At 37.9% G+C, this 13,441-nt stretch overlaps 2 protein-coding genes across 3 annotated transcripts in view; both read right to left on the bottom strand.

The window, feature by feature from the left end:
* Positions 1-990: 990 nt before the first annotated feature.
* Positions 991-2,970, bottom strand: LOC119084100 (NADH dehydrogenase [ubiquinone] 1 alpha subcomplex subunit 10, mitochondrial). 2 transcript variants are annotated; one of them, XM_037193952.1, is made up of 6 exons: positions 2,857-2,970; positions 2,357-2,602; positions 1,963-2,213; positions 1,485-1,906; positions 1,228-1,427; positions 991-1,152 (listed from the first exon to the last, which is right to left on the bottom strand). In XM_037193952.1, exons 2-6 carry the CDS (start codon positions 2,591-2,593, stop codon positions 1,060-1,062), a joined length of 1,203 nt encoding a protein of 400 aa, XP_037049847.1. In that variant the 5' UTR covers positions 2,594-2,602; positions 2,857-2,970; the 3' UTR covers positions 991-1,059. The 2 variants fall into 2 exon arrangements, with proteins under 2 accessions (XP_037049847.1, XP_037049846.1); XM_037193951.1 differs by lacking the exon at positions 2,857-2,970 and adding an exon at positions 2,696-2,755.
* Positions 2,971-5,916: 2,946 nt separating this feature from the next.
* The window catches only part of LOC119084098 (cholecystokinin receptor type A-like), an 83,338-nt gene continuing 75,813 nt past the window's right edge, over positions 5,917-13,441 (bottom strand). Inside the window, exons 4-8 of the mRNA XM_037193949.1 lie at positions 9,700-9,903; positions 9,016-9,202; positions 7,364-7,557; positions 6,295-6,466; positions 5,917-6,225 (exon numbers count right to left, since the gene is read on the bottom strand). Of these exons, the coding sequence (XP_037049844.1) occupies positions 6,087-6,225; positions 6,295-6,466; positions 7,364-7,557; positions 9,016-9,202; positions 9,700-9,903 (896 nt within the window). The 3' untranslated portion in view covers positions 5,917-6,086. The remainder of the gene's footprint in view (positions 6,226-6,294; positions 6,467-7,363; positions 7,558-9,015; positions 9,203-9,699; positions 9,904-13,441) is intronic.

Genomic DNA, 13,441 nt, shown 5'->3' with positions numbered 1-13,441 from the left:
GAAGGACTGTCAATGATTTTTAAACAGGTAAGACAGGCGAGCGAACATATCAAAAATTTTGCTTGAATATGCTATGCGAGAAATCACCAACTACGTGTAGAGGGGTGATACCATTTACTCGAGTCGGTAAGCCCTCGAAGGTTTTGGAAGAACAGGCTAAGACACTTTTGAGGTGATCACGAATGCGGTGTCAGCATTTTTTCCATTGAAAAAATTTCGCTGTTAATCATCTTCGTCAGTAGTTGCTGAATCTGTTCTTTCAGAGCCTAGCGAAAATCCACCAAGAATTGACCATCTAACTTAAGATCTGGTACATTTTCGAAGAAATTTCAAATTGAAATGCTTCGAAACGATTGCACTGAAAAATTGATGACACGAGAATAGACAACTTTCTGAAGGATCGGCGAGTTTCTGAAGAAGCAGTGAGTAGTCGCCGATTCTTCAAGAACTCGCCTTTTCTTTAGAAAATTGACGTTTTTTAACATTTTGTGTTAGGGAACATCCCTTGTACGAAATGTTAAAAAGGCGAGAAGAAATGACGACTTCATGAAGAATCGTCCACTACTCACCGCTTCTTCAGGAACTCGCCGTTTCTTCAGAAAGTCTTCTCGAGTCGTCAGTGCAATTTCGAAACGTCGGTTGGCTTTGATTTACTTTCATTTACATCACACATCCGGCTCAATCTCATTGTCTATGTGTGAGAAGCTGCGGTGGTCTAAACAAGAGAATAATGACTAACTGGACGAGTTTCTCCCTCGCAATGATTTTTTTCTAACTTGGTTAGTTGAGACAAAACTTGACGGGCGAATTCAGCCACTGATATGTGTCACCTGATCGGCTGGATTGACTTTTGAGAGATTAAACCGAAAGTTCCATTGAACAAATTGAGTTTTCTAGGAGAATTCGAGAGATTACGAGTACGCAGTCCTTGGATTTGTCTAAGGTGTGACAGTCAGAACTGCCTCCAGGGCACATACAACAGGCAAAGTCTAATATTTTACATTTTATTCGACCCATTTTAAGCTGATCTGATGAAACAACACATTATCAACACCGCTGCTACTCAACCCAATGCTTCAGTTTGCGTTTGATAATCAGGCCGGTATCTCCCATGTCTTCGTTGTAGCCATAAGCGTACTTCATTCCCGGGGCCTGCAATGCAGAGAGAAAACGGAAACTTTATCACTCAATATCCGAAACAACCGTCCAATCAAATGCAGAACATACATTGAACCACACATCATGCCAAATTTTCGAATCCGACCCCGATCGCATCAATTCCGGTACGTCGAATCGTGGCACATTGAATAAGTTCATCAGGTCCGCCTTTTCATTTGCGTATGTCATACGCAGCTCGCACCAGTCCCACTCTTTTGGCTGACGCCACTGCTTCAATTTCGGATCGTGTTTTTCGAAGCGGTCAAAGTCTGTGAACGAAAGCGTGACCTTAAATCATTCGGACAATTGAGACTGTTACAACCAACCGATTCGCTCGATATCCTCGACGACGACCTCAGTTTCACCGCCAGTCGACCAGTCGTAGACTAGCAATTCGGATGCGATGCTAACTTCCTTCAAGAACTTCTGCTTGTACACCGAATCGATGTCTTGGAGATATTTGTCGGTGAGGGCCTTGGAATTGACCTCGTAGTCGATGTTGCGTTCTTTAATGCGCTGCTTAACCGTTTCGACGGGAACGTCCAAATAAATGACCAAATGCGGTTTCAACAGTTGCGAAATCGAGTTTTCCTTTACGTCGTAGTAGACCGATCGGACGCCCTTCGATATGTAGTTCGACTTGAACATCGCTTCGGCGAAAACATAATCGGAATAAACGGAACGATCGAGAACGACACCCTGGCCAGTGGACAGCACATGCGCCAATGCATCAATGTATTGAGAATATCTGAAATCTGGTTGTGTAGAAAGTTGTACGATTCGTGGGTCGCCAGATGTTATTACCTTAACATGTACATGCGAATTTGCAGTTGGCCAGCCAATACATGATTCGGTGTCAGACAGAAATTGCGGACATCAAAACTTTTGCCATTTTCCGGCATTTGAGGATCTAATTTTCGCATATCGTAGCCGTATGGATTGATAAAGATCATGTCCATGTTGGCCTCTGGCATATACAGCATGTCTAGCTCTTCGGCCAGCTCTTTGGCAAATTTAGTTTTACCGGCTGCCAATGGACCTTCAACTAGAATTATCTGTAAAAAGTCGGAAATGAAATTCGTAAACTCGATGCGAGCAGCCGACAACCTGGGGTAATTTCTTTGACAACCGATCCATTGTTGAGCAGTTCAACAACAATTTCACTTCGCGTAAAAACAACCGTAATTCCAATTCGTACCTTGGAGTTTTCATCCATGCGATGGGTTGTCTTATCGAAAAGTGCATTGAGAACGTTGTAGCCTTTGTTCTTATAGTCGTACGGTTTGGCCTTCACCAATTTCTGACTACCTCTCAGCGTTTTTCCCGATATAAAACATGCTTGCTGCAGTGTCGGCTGATATTTCCGAACGTTCAGCAAACTCTGTTCTGTTAAGTTGACCAAACGCCGTCCACCGAAGCGTAGCACACTAGCCATAATCGGTGTCTGTGGATGGAATGGCATAAAAGTGAATATTTGGGGGACGTTTACAGATCGAACGAAAATTTCCAGCGAAATAGATGCAAAAGCAACACCGACCATCGAACAGATTCGGAATATGTTACATCACACGCAACCGATTGGTAGCACAAAATTGTGAATCGTATTTGGTACGAGTAGCGGTGAATGCACATTGAATGTATTGTAACGCTGGTAGTATTGATGAATTGATTTTGAATTATCATTTTTGATGCACCTACCTAATCCTTTCTAGTGCAAAAATGCAGAAGGAAAAATATTTAGAAAAAAATTATTTTATTTTGTCGACAGGCAGCTGACAGATGTAACGTCAGAACAGTGTTGCGAGCGGTAGATTTTCTTTTCAGGAAAAACAGTGTTGTCATTCCTGTGTGCTACAGGTAGATAATAAATGATGGAATTTGTTTATGTACTGTCCGTTTGACAAGAGGATCGCCACGGTTCAGCAGGGGGTTTTGAACATTTGTTTTTTACACGTTGGCACACGTGCTCTTGTCAGATTCAAGATTCTTTTTACGAAGGTTACGCTGATTATACTTTGTGAAAAAGGCCAATACCTTGCAAATATGTCACATCTTGGACAGAATTTGACACTGCAATATCTGCAACATGAAAAAACTAAATGTTCGAAACCCCCTGAAACCTCGTGCTTCCACCTACGTAATATACACAAACTAGGTGAGCCAATCTTAATTTATGGGTCGATGTTCTGTTATAATAGATTAAGATTGGCTCACCTAGTATGTGTATATTACGTAGATGGAAGCACGGGGTTTCAGTGGGTTTCGAACATTTAGTTTTTTCATGTTGCAGATATTGCAGTGTCAAATTCTGTCCAAGATGTGACATATTTGCAAGGTATTGGCCTTTTTCACAAAGTATAATCAGCGTAACCTTCGTAAAAACAATCTTGAATCTGACAAGAGCATGTGTGCCAACGTGTAAAAAACAAATGTTCAAAACCCACTGCTGAACCGTGGCGATCCGCTTGTCAAACGGACAGTACATAAACAAATTCCATCACCTATAGTGCAAGCCCCATACATTTTTTTTCTCATGTTCAAACTTGACAGCTGTGCGGAAAAACGTGACAGAAGATATGTGTGGCCTAAGAGTAATTATACCTAGAGAGGAAATTTCGAACAAAATTACGTAATTACTTAATTAAGAGGGCAAATTGAAATATCAATAGCGAAAAAACGTCAAAGCATACATGTGTTGGTGTAAAATTATACGAAATGTGTATCTTATACAAACTGATGTTGGGACCACATTTCGTGGGTAGGTATAATTACTCTAAGTGTGTGGCCCCTTATAACAGAACATCGAGGTTTGTTCCAAGGTCATTTCGAAATGTCAAATTCCATCTAAAGAAGGAAACTTAACCTCAACTTTCAGGTTGACGAAAATTTTTACGAAAAATTAAAAAAGGAATTTGTTGACGTTTAGGTTATGTTCATCTTTGTGGATGAAATCGTCGTCGTTCGTGTTGTTAAAGTTCGGGTTTACAGTTACTTCGAACAAACCAATACGGAATTGAAAACAGGCTGATGGAAGTGCAGAGTAATGCACAATAGAGATATGATGACAGATTTATGTATAAGTTCTGTATAAGTGACCTTTGTATGAAAAGAATTTGAATTCGAGATCATATAAATGGACTTCTGCTCGCACAGTGTTTAAAAAATCCGAAAACACTGCGTGAGTAAAATTTCCGGGAAAATCAAAATACATTTCGAAAATACGAAAACCATCCCAATTGTTAGACCGTAAATAAATTTTGAGCTCAGTTTAGTTTTAGTGTCAAATGGAAGATAATTTCAGGGACTTTCAAACGAGCTACGTCTATTTTTGCTTAGACTTCACTTTGGACTTTTATGGCCGTTCAAATTCAGCCTAACATCGGAAAATTATGCTTTTAGGCTGGTTTCAGTGACAAATATCGTCAAATGGCATGCGAGTGCTCAACATACCTTTCTAACAGATATAGTGTGGAGGCCGGACATACCTTTGTATTTATCAAGGTAAATATAGTAAGGAGGTAATGCCATTCAGACTTACGGCCGCACTATATTTACCTTGGTATTTATGACTTACCTTAAGTGTCAGTGCTCTTCTTTTGTACGGTCTTGTGAACCGAGCTCTCTGTACATACCACAAGCTATCCGAGTCATTATTCGGCTCAGTATAATTATGCTGGTTTCGAACATTTCCGGTCGGTAACTCACCTTCGGTTTGATGACCTTTGTCTGGATGTGTTTGAAATTTTTGTTTGGTTTCTGTCTGACGCAGTTTGACACACCAAGATTCTATGGTGGTCTTTCACTGGCTATTTTAATGTGTTGGTAATGTGACAAATGTCATCGAATTTACCTTCAATCCAATATGTGAGTTATTTGCTTCACGAAGAGAATCAGAAGAAACCAAGTAAATTGTTAAATATTTATAGAATTTCTTTATTTTAAAACGTATTTTTAAAATTACTATTGAACAATAATAACAAGTTTTTGGCCGTTAAAAACAAATCAAGTTTAATTGTCATTCCATTCTGTAAAATCTCGATTTAGTTAAAGTCTCGCAGTGATCACTCCGTTCCATCATTCGTCCATGGTTAGTTCATTAGCACAAGTTTGTTGTGATCCTACCTTAACATCTCAACTTAACAACTTGGGGCTATAACTGTAGTACCACATGGTCTTATGGTCTTTGATACCCTTTCATTACCGAAAATTTTTGACTGTGCAAGTTGTATGTTTAGAGACCATCTATGCCATCTACGACTCTTACTAGCAGAAATACTAGTAGGAGTCGAATAACGGTTCATCCAACAATGCATATACCGGTAAGTCGAAAGCTCTGGACTCAACTTAAACCGATTCATTTAATTAATTTAAAATACTAATTGCAAATCGTCTTAATACAATCAGTAAGAATCAATGCACTTCCCTTTGCTGTACATATATCTTTTATTCTCGTACAATATTGTGTGCCCCCATCCCATTTTTTTCATTTTGAAAGTGTCGTCGCTGTAAACCAATACAATTCACACGCCTTCATCGAAACTTTATGTTCGAGATAATAACAGGAAGGAATGCAATACAAAATGACCATATAACCATTTTATGACAGGGACTGTTGATAGCAGTATATATTATACTCTTATACGGTGTGAATGTAGCAAGTGTTTCTAAAACAAAATTTCAAATTTAACATTTACAATGAAACTTTCTTTTCGTTCAGCTTTTTGTTGTATACACATGATCCATAAATTTATCGCTTTCTTTTCTATCAAACTTTTTATTTTTACACACGAAGTCATACGTCTTTGGGCCATATCCATAAAGGACGTCAGCACAGAGTTTGTGAATTTTCAACCCATATTTTCGCCTCTCGTGTGGACGTCTTTTATGGACGGTTCGCTTTTAATTTTAAGAATTAAACTTTCATCCCTCTATTTATTGTTGTTATCGGTAAAGGTTTGCTGTGTGAATTGGGTAACATTTGTTGGATTATTTAAATTGTTCATTATGTTGTACAGCTGCAGTTCGTTATTGGCCGGATTCACCGATTCAGATGGTTGGTTAAAATGTCTGGCGATTACATTCAAAATGAAATAAAAATTAATTTGACGAAAGAACCGAATTGAAATTTAACTCTACCTATTATGCGGCTGTTGTAATCGATTCACATCGGCTTCGCTAATTTGTGTGCCACCATAGCCAATACTCATGCGTCGCGGTTCGTTGTATTTTTTAAAACAGCGGAATAAATTTAAAAATGCCTTGCGGAAGCCACGATTCATGAAGCAATACGTAATTGGATTGCAGCAACCTGAGTAAATAAATTGTCATTAGCATATGGGTACGGCATGATCAAATGCCATTTTAAAGCTACAATATTCAGGTATTCAGCCAATAGTAATTTTTGAGCCTCATCACAGCACTGCTCCTATATCATGAACACTGAATTGACCAGTGTCCAATTTAGAGGCTTTAGTGATATGAGCTACCGCTTAGGATTGTTTGTATTGTATAGGTTTGCTGTATGAATTGTCAAATTTCATCCACAGAACCATAACCTCAATAATATTTCTGTGTAAATCGCGTAGGCGCTGTTGCTCGATTTGTATGAAATATTACGTAAGCAACGTTGCTGTGGATGAAATTGTCGTTGTTCGGGTTTTCAAAGTTCGTGTTTACAGTTACTTCGAAATAATCTATAGGTTTCTTCCATTGTACGGTAAAAACGAATTTTGACAGGCCGAAAACAACCGACCGTCATCCACAGAAGCAAACATAACCGCAACTTAAACAAATTTGTTCGTTAAAACTTCAAAGTGAGGTTGTGTTGGCTTCACTGTGGATGACGATTGACATTTTGAACGGCCATGGAAAAAACCTTTGTTTTAACTCATACTAGACATCTATCTTTACGAAAGAAACGCACTGCCTCCGAATATTATGTATTCATTCTAGGAGCAGTTCTGTGACTTCACAGATGTCAGAGAAATCATTTAGCAACAATGGCAATATCACTCTTCTACCTGAAAATCAAAAATACTCCTGAGGCATGGGAAAAGATACTTGGGACCATCCTAAGTGCAATCAGTCGACCCATAACACTCACAAACCCCCGCTGATACAAAAATAGTATTGCAACAGACATCGCGTAATGAATCACTTCCGTTGGATGCTGCGGATAAATAATGGTCTGCTCATTATGACTTACTTGATGAATATGCCAATAATTGGCAGATGCTAATCGATGTGTATCCCAGCCTATTGTATACTAAGTGAGGATTGAATAACGCAATTGTGTTTATCACGTACAAGGGTGTCCAACAAATGAAAAATTCCAGCACCACAACGAATAGCATTTGAATCACACGCTTCTTGTTCTGCAGACTCTTTTCAGCATTCGTTCTGAAAGAATAAGGTATATATTGAAGTGCTATTCACCTGTAGTCACATTGATAGAGAAGGTACAGTCATGGAAAGTTAATTTGCACTCGATCGGTCGGAAGCATGGTTTTTTTAACCATTCGTGTAATTCAGACGAATGGATTGATTTACTAATAACTAAGGCAGGGATATACATACAGTTCGTTGCCGCTTTCAGCAATATTACCGGTCCTAGGCCCGTTCTACAGATTAATAATAAGCGACACTTCGAATTGACATTCAAAAGCTTCAATGGATTTTAGACGAGAAATAAACAACAATGGAAAATCTTGTCCCACCATTCGGCCATTCGCCCATTATTGACCTATTATTTTCTCATTATTCGCCTTCATTCGCACATTGTATTCGCCTTTATGCGCTCAATATTCGCCTTACACTGTCCCACCATTCGCTCGTGTTGTTTCCCCCTCGATTTTAGAGGTAAACCAACATTTACATTATATCCAGAGAGTTGATAACAGTTGGCGGTTATCACCTCTCTGATTAAATCCCATCAAAGTCGAACAACCGGAAATAATGAACATTTTCGAAATATCGGTCTGTTTAAACGGTTATTTCAGCCGTCAAAATGTCAAAAAATTATTGTTAAAGAAATGTTCGCAAAAGCGTTTAAGAATGCCAAAAGCGCCATCGTACCGATTTCCTTTGCAAAAGCTACTGGTTGCGAACTAAATTTCAAGGCAGTAAAACAGTAAAACTTTAAATTCTTTCGGTTGAGTGTAAGGATAAAATTCGTGCACAAAATACTTTTCTGGTACTGTGCTTGAGTTACTCAAACCTGTTGAACAAAAATGTTCGTGAAGCTTTTGCAACGAGGGAAAACTATAAATTTTGCAATGAAATAGGAATTTAATGGAACAGGAAATTGTAAGCGAGTGTGAGGGTGACTTTATTGAAAGACTGTTTTCTTTTTACTGTTTCCTCTCCGATACAACCGATTTTTGAAAACATTTCTTTTTGCTCCCATATAGCAACCGTAAGTGAAAAATATCGCCTCGGATACATGTTATGAGTAAATATTTGTGTCTACAGGGCCAGACTGGCTACCACCGGGCGATTTAGGCAACAAAATTTCGGAGGCCGAAAAATTGAAGCTTTCATACAAAAATCTGCTCTCAATAACCAGTGCACCCCGTTTTCCTCCTCAATTACAATACAGTCGGGGTTTTTTAGTTCTGAACATATTTGAGATTTTTTAGAGTTTTAAAAATCGTCGATATTCCCAGTCAATGAAGTGTTTCCAGTGTATGATATTTTGGCGCAAAATTCAAAAATCCCTTTGCGAATTCAAATTTCGCGCCAAAATATCATAAACTAGAAATCACTTAATTGACAGAGAATAATCTACTAATAAATCTAAAATTGTGTTTTCTGAAGGTGAACAAACTGTAAATCGACCAAATTGTAAACAAATTTTACCGTCTTAAGCCGGGGCTGTATTTCTTTGCTGAACCAATTGTCGTCGTCTGTGAGTCTTGCGAGTAATTACTTTTCAGTTGATGCCAAACCAAAACATTGTCACGGGTCTGATGGTGGCATGACGACGATGGACATCGGGTGCTAGCTGTACCGTGAGCGTTCAGATACACTTCGACAAGATTGTTAGCTGTGAAAACAGAAGTTAAATTAGAAAAATCGATTGAACTTGTTCGGACGTATAGTATAAGTCAGTCGCGCGAAAGGTACGGTCGTTGGACCCACTGATTGTACCTAACCTTTTTGAAACATTGAATATTCTAGCCGAGACTTTCTAACCAATACTTGTTATTGTGGCAATGAAAAATCGCAATAAAACGGATTTCTACAAAACGACCAAACAGATCCCCCACATTGTTTTTAAGTCAGATGCTTTGAAGTAAAAAACCCCTAACCGACATGTAAGTTTTAACCTTTTATTTCACAGACATCGATTCTTTTGAGATATTTCAATTGCTTCTTGTAGGTAGAGACTGCCCTATACGGCAGTGACTACATGAAATTACAAAATAATCTAGAATGTAACGGCACACACCCTTCATTTATTCATTTCACAAAAGAGAAACAAGAACATCAAACGAAAAACGAATCCACATCTAATATTTATAAACAGACGAACATACTTACAAGATTGCGTTGTGTCGTAAGTGGTGTCATGCTTGGACGAATTCTCATCTCGCATGCCTTGCCATAATGTTTTCGTTATAAGGGAATATGTTGCGCCCAACATGATTAAAGGTATAACCAATAGTATCACATCTAAATACAAATTGAATGTTTTTTCGTATTCTTCCGAACCTTCTGGCCAGTATTCACGGCATTTATGGTGACCTGTAAATAAAGTGGATGAACGCTATGGAATTTGATATATAACCGAAACATCGGCATGACTTGTAGCAGTTGCTTACGATGTTAGTAGTTCTATTTATAAGGAAACCATTGGTGTGGGATAAAAAAAAAATAAGAGAGACATGAACGACATTAGGAAATCTTATTTGGCCTGTAAAGACGCCACATTTTAAGTCAGTACTTTATTCTTTGCGCTGTATTTTCTGGCGATTTTTTTTTTAAACATCCAAATCCATCACAATAATGCCGCAGCCAGTAAAAAATCGATCTTTTCTTTCAAAAAATAAAATTACAATAAATAAAAGTCATCTATTTTATTCTTCTCCGATGTACCCAAAATGCAAGCTGCGTTTCCACGTTGTATCGCGATCAAAATCCGTTGGAAAAGAAATTCCTTTGATTTAACTTCACCAGCTATTCTCTTCATCAAAGAACCTAATTTATCAACAAATTTCTTTGTTTCTGGACTCATGCAACCTAAAGTCTCAAAAGCGATCGGTGTTAATAAATAATTTTGCTTCAAAGAAATATAATGGCTATGCTTATGTCTCTCTGCTTTTTCAGCAACTGAGCGTGCTTTCTTCGATCAATCTCGACAAGAGAGACCTACCATGACTGCATGGTATCAAAGTCAAACCATCTGGTCTTTTACCATCGTCTCTTGATATACCAGGCGGCTGTGTTATATCGGAATACCAGCCATATAGAGAAACTTTGAGAGAAAATGTTTTTTAAATTATCATGTATAGCGAGTTTTCCTTCTACACATTTAGCACATGATAGACCATGTAGACCATCTTTTTCGACAGTATCACCGCAAACACACATATGTTCCTCACATAATTGAGAGCCTAATCGGAGACCAACAGCAATTCTAGCAGTGTTATTATCCAGTAATAAACATAATTGACTCGATGGGACTTGCAACCACTTTGAAGATTCTTTATTTGATGACGCAACTAGTGAAAAACCTTCACTTCACATCAGTAATTCGCCTAGTCGGTTGGCCTGTAGAGGCGCCACATTTTTTTTTATAGTACTTCATTCTTACTGGACTATTTTTTTGTGAAACAACTTCACATTGATTCATTCCTATGAAATGTCACAGCAGTGAAGTTGGTTATGAAAATAAGCGCAGTAATTTTATGACAGAATGTACTGAAATATGGGAAAACTCTATTACATTTCTTCTTAGTTTCTAAACATTATTCTCCTATAGATTGTGGAAATTGTTATCGTTACTACCGCAAAATTAGCGATGGCACTAATTTCGAGTCGGTCACTTGAGATACGAAATTCAAAAATCAAAATCATTTGTTTGGAAATTAAATTTTCGATCACATTGTCCATGAAAATATTGTTCGATGAAGTGACAGACGTGACCGACTTGCCGACAGCGTCAATCATTCGCCTAGTCGGTTGGCCTGTAGAGGCGCCACATTTTTTTTGTGTAGTACTTCAATCTCACTGTACTATTTTTTTGTGAAACAACTTCACATTGGTTCATTCCCATGAAATGTCACAGCAGTGAAGTTGGTTCACATGAAAATAAGCGCAGTAATTTTATGACAGAATGTACTAAAATATGGGAAAACTCTATTACATTTCTTCTTAGTTTCTAAACATTATCCTCCTATAGATTGTGGAAATTGTTATCGTTACTACCGCAAAATCAGCGATGGCACTGATTTCGAGTCGGTCATTTGAGATACGAAATTCAAAAATCAAAATCATTTGTTTGGAAATTAAATTTTCGATCACATTGTCCATGAAAATATTGTTCGATGAAGTGACAGAAGTGACCGACTTGCCGACAGCGTCAATCATTCGCCTAGTCGGTTGGCCTGTAGAGGGCGCCACATTTTTTTTGTAGCACTTCAATCTCACTGTACTATTTTTTTTGTGTAACAACTTCACATTGGTTCATTCCCATGAAATGTCACAGCAGTGAAGTTTGTTCATATACTAAATTGTATTAGATTTTACCCTTATTTTCTAAAACTACATTCTCCTATTGAGATTCCTATGAAATAGTGCTCAAATCCACAATCTATTTTATGAAGAAACGTACTAGAACGCATTTCACTCTTGCAAATAGGAGCGATTGGTCATGTGAAATCAAATTTTGAATCTTTCAATACTGAAATAAATTGTCGCTCGTCAAATCAGCCACTCCAAACCTGTTCATATATATACTACTTCTTGGACAAATATTGTAACCATAAGCAATGAAAATTATAGACCATTATGAAGGGAAAGTATTTTGAAGGAGAAATTTGCTTCGAGGCAAGAGCTTGCGCCAACTGTCAAGCGTTGACAAAAAGAATTTCTACTTCATTTGACACTTCCCGCAAGTTTGAACAAAAGACGATTGCCTCGTCATAAGAGTCAGTAAGCCAGGTACGGTCTAATGTCGACCCGGAGGACAAACTGGTACATGTCTGGAGACTGATGCGATCACCCTAAGTTGTGAGGGCGTTGAAGACAAATACGCCGATCGGCCATACCTTGACTCTCATTTGAGGCTAGTATTTGTCATTTTTTAAAATCTATTTTGAAAAGTAAATACAATACAAACGAAAAGCCAGGAATCCAGCGCTCTCTCGATAAATTTATATTATTCTAAAATGTGTCTTAGAATTTGAATTTTAAGTGAACGAGTATGTAAACAAATGAAATTTAAACGCTTCCTTATGGATAACACATTTTCCACAACCAACTTCATCCTTATGGGACTTCTCCTCTTTTAGTTCATTTTATGTAATAGAACCCACTTGGTTATTGCCAATGAATATAAGCCACCCAGGTATGGTCTAATGTCACCTCGGAGGAAATATCGATTTTAAAAACGGATTCTAACGCACCCATTTTTATATTATTTTGACAAGGTAAATCGACAAGATTTCAAATAAAAATCATCTGAAAGTCGGGACCCGTATTTTCACTGATCCGCTGAAGGTTTGCACTATACCTTCAGTGTTTAAATATGCTTTGAATTTATCGACCTCTCCATTTTGCGCACTCAGAGATAAAAATCGCTAATAAGAATGAAATTTATGTTCCTGCGGGTCACATGTAGCCTCCACACCATATGTTCGTTCGAATGGCTACACTGTAAACGTACACAACCCGACCCTTTCAAACCACTTTAACGATCTCATTTATTGTTCATAAACAACCCATACGAAGGATCTATTCGAAAATAATGTTGCCGTTTGGTTTTTATGTTAAAGGGCAATTCTAATGTGTTTAGATGCCATTAAACACACCATATACACCTGAAATTTATGAATGTAAGCCAGAGCACGTTTTACTCGATGGAAAACATTATTATTAGAGGTCTGATTCTTGTTTATGTAATTTAATGTATTCGGTTTTCCATTCTGAAAAACATATAAACTATACATCCCACATCCCACATACATATCAGATTTGCATTTTATCTGGATTTAATCACTGTACCATCCAAAAGATTTATCGAAATATCTTGCACAACGCACGCAGACTACACTCATGCCAC

The sequence above is a fragment of the Bradysia coprophila genome, unplaced genomic scaffold, assembly GCF_014529535.1.
Source record: "Bradysia coprophila strain Holo2 unplaced genomic scaffold, BU_Bcop_v1 contig_732, whole genome shotgun sequence".
Classification (NCBI taxonomy): domain Eukaryota; kingdom Metazoa; phylum Arthropoda; class Insecta; order Diptera; family Sciaridae; genus Bradysia; species Bradysia coprophila.
Note: the sequence above shows the minus strand (reverse complement) of the source record. Positions and strands in the feature narration are given on the sequence as shown.

Bases quoted from the DNA above. Each gene is read 5' to 3' on its own strand.
- LOC119084100 (XM_037193951.1), bottom strand. The intron at 1,907-1,962 runs GTAATAACATCT...ACCAGATTTCAG, and splicing joins ATTCGCATGTACATGTTAAG to ATATTCTCAATACATTGATG. The intron at 1,153-1,227 runs GTATGTTCTGCA...TCTGCATTGCAG, and splicing joins GGCATGATGTGTGGTTCAAT to GCCCCGGGAATGAAGTACGC.